The sequence below is a fragment of the Tupaia chinensis genome, unplaced genomic scaffold (genome assembly GCF_000334495.1).
Source record: "Tupaia chinensis unplaced genomic scaffold, TupChi_1.0 Scaffold000465_1, whole genome shotgun sequence".
Lineage (NCBI taxonomy): Eukaryota > Metazoa > Chordata > Mammalia > Scandentia > Tupaiidae > Tupaia > Tupaia belangeri.
The window spans coordinates 256128-259403 of NW_006159974.1; the positions used below are offsets into that span (position 1 = coordinate 256128).

A 3276-nucleotide genomic window follows, 5' to 3' on the forward strand; every position below is an offset into this window, starting at 1 on the left:
AGGGAGCTTGGCCTTGGCCTGACAGTACAGAAGTCAGGGAGGCTTCCTTACTGTCTCACAGAATTGCCTAGAAGCCTGCGTCCCACCAAGCCCTGAGGCCTGCTTCACCCTCCTCTGGCTCTTGGGGATCTGTCTCCAGCTCTGCTCCATTCCCTGCCCTCTTCTCCCTGTCCTCATGCATTCCCTGCCAGATCTGCCTCTTATGTCCTAGCTGGGACCCTGCACCTTGCATATTTCTACAGTTCACTCCTTCCCCTTGGGACTGACCCCTCCCAGCCCCAGCCAGTGCTTGGTCTCAGCCTGGTCTCCCCTTTCCAGCATTCGCCAGTACGAGCTTGTGGTGCACACAGACATAGACCCAGCCAAGGTGTACAAGGGCGAGATGGGCCGTCTGAAGAGCTATGAGAACCAGAAACCGTGAGTACAGGGAGTATAACAGGGCCAGCGCCTGTGGGCCTCGGTGTGGCCATACCTCGGGCAGCTCTGTGCCTTCTGCATCCCACAGGGTCTTTTCCCCCAAACCCATGAGTAGGTGTACTTGGGGACACCTGCATTTTCACATCTGCACAGCAGGGCATGGGACTCAGAGCAGAGAGAGGAACTGCCCAAGAGACAGGCGGCTGCTCCTGGGACACGGGACCCAGCCTGTTTCCCTATCTGTAAATGGGCAGACCTAGTGCTGCCCACTCTTGGGAGATTGTTGAGTGTACCACACTCGGTTGGGCTGGGGGGGCCCTGGACACAACTGGTGACATTGCCTTTGTGGCCCTTGGAGCCCAGGGACCCCCCCGGCCAACTCTGAGCTCCCCGTGCACAACCAGGTGGGTCCATGGGGAACAGGGAGATGCAGACAACAACACGGGCACTCACTGCCCTTTTCTTCTCACCACCCAGCCCCTTCGATGCCAAGAATCCATTCCTGGCCGCAGTCACTACCAACCGGAAGCTGAACCAGGGAACCGAGCGACACCTCATGCACCTGGAACTAGACATCTCAGATTCCAAAATCAGGTGCCAGCCGACCTCCCCTGAACCTTCACCCCAGCCCCCTGATGTGGGTGTAGAGCCAGCCATCCACCTGTATCCTGAGCCTGGTGTGTCTCTCTAGGTATGAATCTGGGGATCATGTGGCCGTTTACCCAGCCAATGACTCTGCCCTCGTCACCCAGCTTGGTGAGATCCTGGGTGCCGATCTGGACGTCGTCATGTCCCTGAACAATCTTGACGGTGAGTCTTGACATCAGGCCACCACCCTCTCCCCTGCCTGGGCCTGAGAGGTCTGGTGGGAGTGGGCCTTGGCAAGGCCAGTGGCCTGAAGCAGTACCCTGAGTGGTCCTTACATCCCGGACCCCAGACTCCGGGGGAGCGTCGTCGTTGCAGGATCTGTCCCTTTCTCTTAGTGTCCTTCCCCTGGCCCCAGTCACTGTCATGATGCCTTAAGGGAAGGAGGAGTACCTGAGTCTGGAAGGGGAGCCAGGCCCAGCTGCCTCCAACCCACAGGGTCCTACTGGGGAAGAGGGATGAAGAGGCCAGAGCCCTGGTCCTGGGGCCTAGCTCCACAACTGACCATGGTGCCCTGGAGCTACGCTGTGCTGCTTCCTCATTGGTGAATGCAGGGGTTGGGCCTATCTAAGGGAGCTTACAGTGCTGAGAACTGCTTAGTAAGGCACAGGCCTTGTGGGCCCACAGCTGGGCCTCAATGTGAAATCCCCAGACCCCCCCACTGACCACCACCCTAGGGCCAGCCGCACTTCACCTGCACCTGCCTGTTTGTGTCCTCAGTGGCCTGTGCCAGGCCATCCCTTCTCACCAGTTCCAGAGCCAGCCGTAGGGCAGAGCAGTGTGAAAGGGGGTGGTCTCTGTCACACTGCTGTGCCAGCCAAGCAGCACACACATGCGCAGGCACACTCACTGCCTCCCTAGCAAGGTCCGGCCTCTGAGGAGGGCTTCTTACCCAGCCTGAAGCACGAGGCCTGCCCAGATCTCAGTTCTGCTCCAGGGCCAAGGAAGCCCCAGGAGAGCTGGCCTTGCTCCCAGTGCTAGCTGGGCTCCTGCTTCCTGCAGAGCAGGTCCAAGGCTCCACTCCACACCAAGGCATCCCACCTCCCCCCACCCACACCCCCCCAATGGCAGCTGCTCACTCTAAGTGTTACCCTCCCCCTCCCTGCAGAGGAGTCCAACAAGAAGCACCCGTTCCCCTGCCCCACCTCCTACCGCACGGCCCTCACCTACTACCTGGATATCACCAACCCGCCGCGCACCAACGTGCTCTACGAGCTGGCCCAGTATGCCTCAGAGCCCTCCGAGCAGGAGCACCTGCGCAAGATGGCCTCCTCCTCGGGAGAGGGCAAGGTACCCTGGGCCACCCTACCCTGCCATTCCCTGGGCTTCCCTGCCCCCTCTCCCACGTCTCACCCCCAGGTTCTGCCTTCTTCCAGGAGCTGTACCTGAGCTGGGTGGTGGAGGCTCGGAGGCACATCCTGGCCATCCTGCAGGACTACCCGTCCCTGCGGCCCCCCATCGACCACCTGTGTGAGCTACTGCCGCGTCTACAGGCCCGCTACTACTCCATTGCCTCGTCCTCCAAGGTCAGGGGTGGTGCTGGCTGCTCGGGGCAGTGTGGACGGTGGTCAGACAGAGCACAGGAGCCCGGCCCAGCCCTGCCTCGGCCCCAGTGTCTGGAGCAGGGCTCTTAAAAGAGTCCCTGGGCTGTGGATTCCGGAGGGCTACCTCTTCAGCCCTGGTGGGGAGTGTCTGGGAGGGGGCCTTTGAGCTTTGGGTGCGAGGAAGGGTGTGAAGAGGCCTGAGTAGGGACCACCTGTGGGGCAAGGCTCAGGCAGGGCTGGAATGCCACGCTCACTCGGGCCCTCCCTCCAGGTCCACCCCAACTCTGTGCACATCTGTGCGGTGGCCGTGGAGTATGAGACCAAGTCAGGCCGCATCAACAAGGGCGTGGCCACCAGCTGGCTGCGCGCCAAGGAGCCTGCTGGAGAGAATGGTCGCCGGGCCCTGGTGCCCATGTTTGTGCGCAAGTCCCAGTTCCGCCTGCCTTTCAAGGCCACCACACCTGTCATCATGGTGGGCCCTGGCACTGGGGTTGCCCCCTTCATAGGCTTCATCCAAGAGCGGGCCTGGCTGCAACAGCAGGGTGAGTGTGGGGCCCAGGTGGCAGGGTGGTGACAGGCCAGGGACCCACACTCACCTTGGCCTGCTGCTGCCAGGCAAGGAGGTCGGGGAGACGCTGCTCTACTACCGCTGGCCGCCCCCCAGCGTGGG

The 3276-nt window shown here is 61.7% G+C and overlaps 1 protein-coding gene across 2 annotated transcripts in view; it reads left to right on the forward strand.

Moving 5' to 3' along the window:
• Positions 1 to 3276, forward strand: part of POR (cytochrome p450 oxidoreductase) — a 50091-nt gene that overhangs the window by 45631 nt on the left and 1184 nt on the right. For both annotated transcript variants that reach the window (XM_006155633.3, XM_006155632.2), the window contains exons 8-14: positions 319 to 417; positions 895 to 1011; positions 1109 to 1227; positions 2171 to 2352; positions 2439 to 2588; positions 2878 to 3148; positions 3222 to 3253. In XM_006155633.3, coding sequence (XP_006155695.1) covers positions 319 to 417; positions 895 to 1011; positions 1109 to 1227; positions 2171 to 2352; positions 2439 to 2588; positions 2878 to 3148; positions 3222 to 3253 — 970 coding nt within the window. The remainder of the gene's footprint in view (positions 1 to 318; positions 418 to 894; positions 1012 to 1108; positions 1228 to 2170; positions 2353 to 2438; positions 2589 to 2877; positions 3149 to 3221; positions 3254 to 3276) is intronic.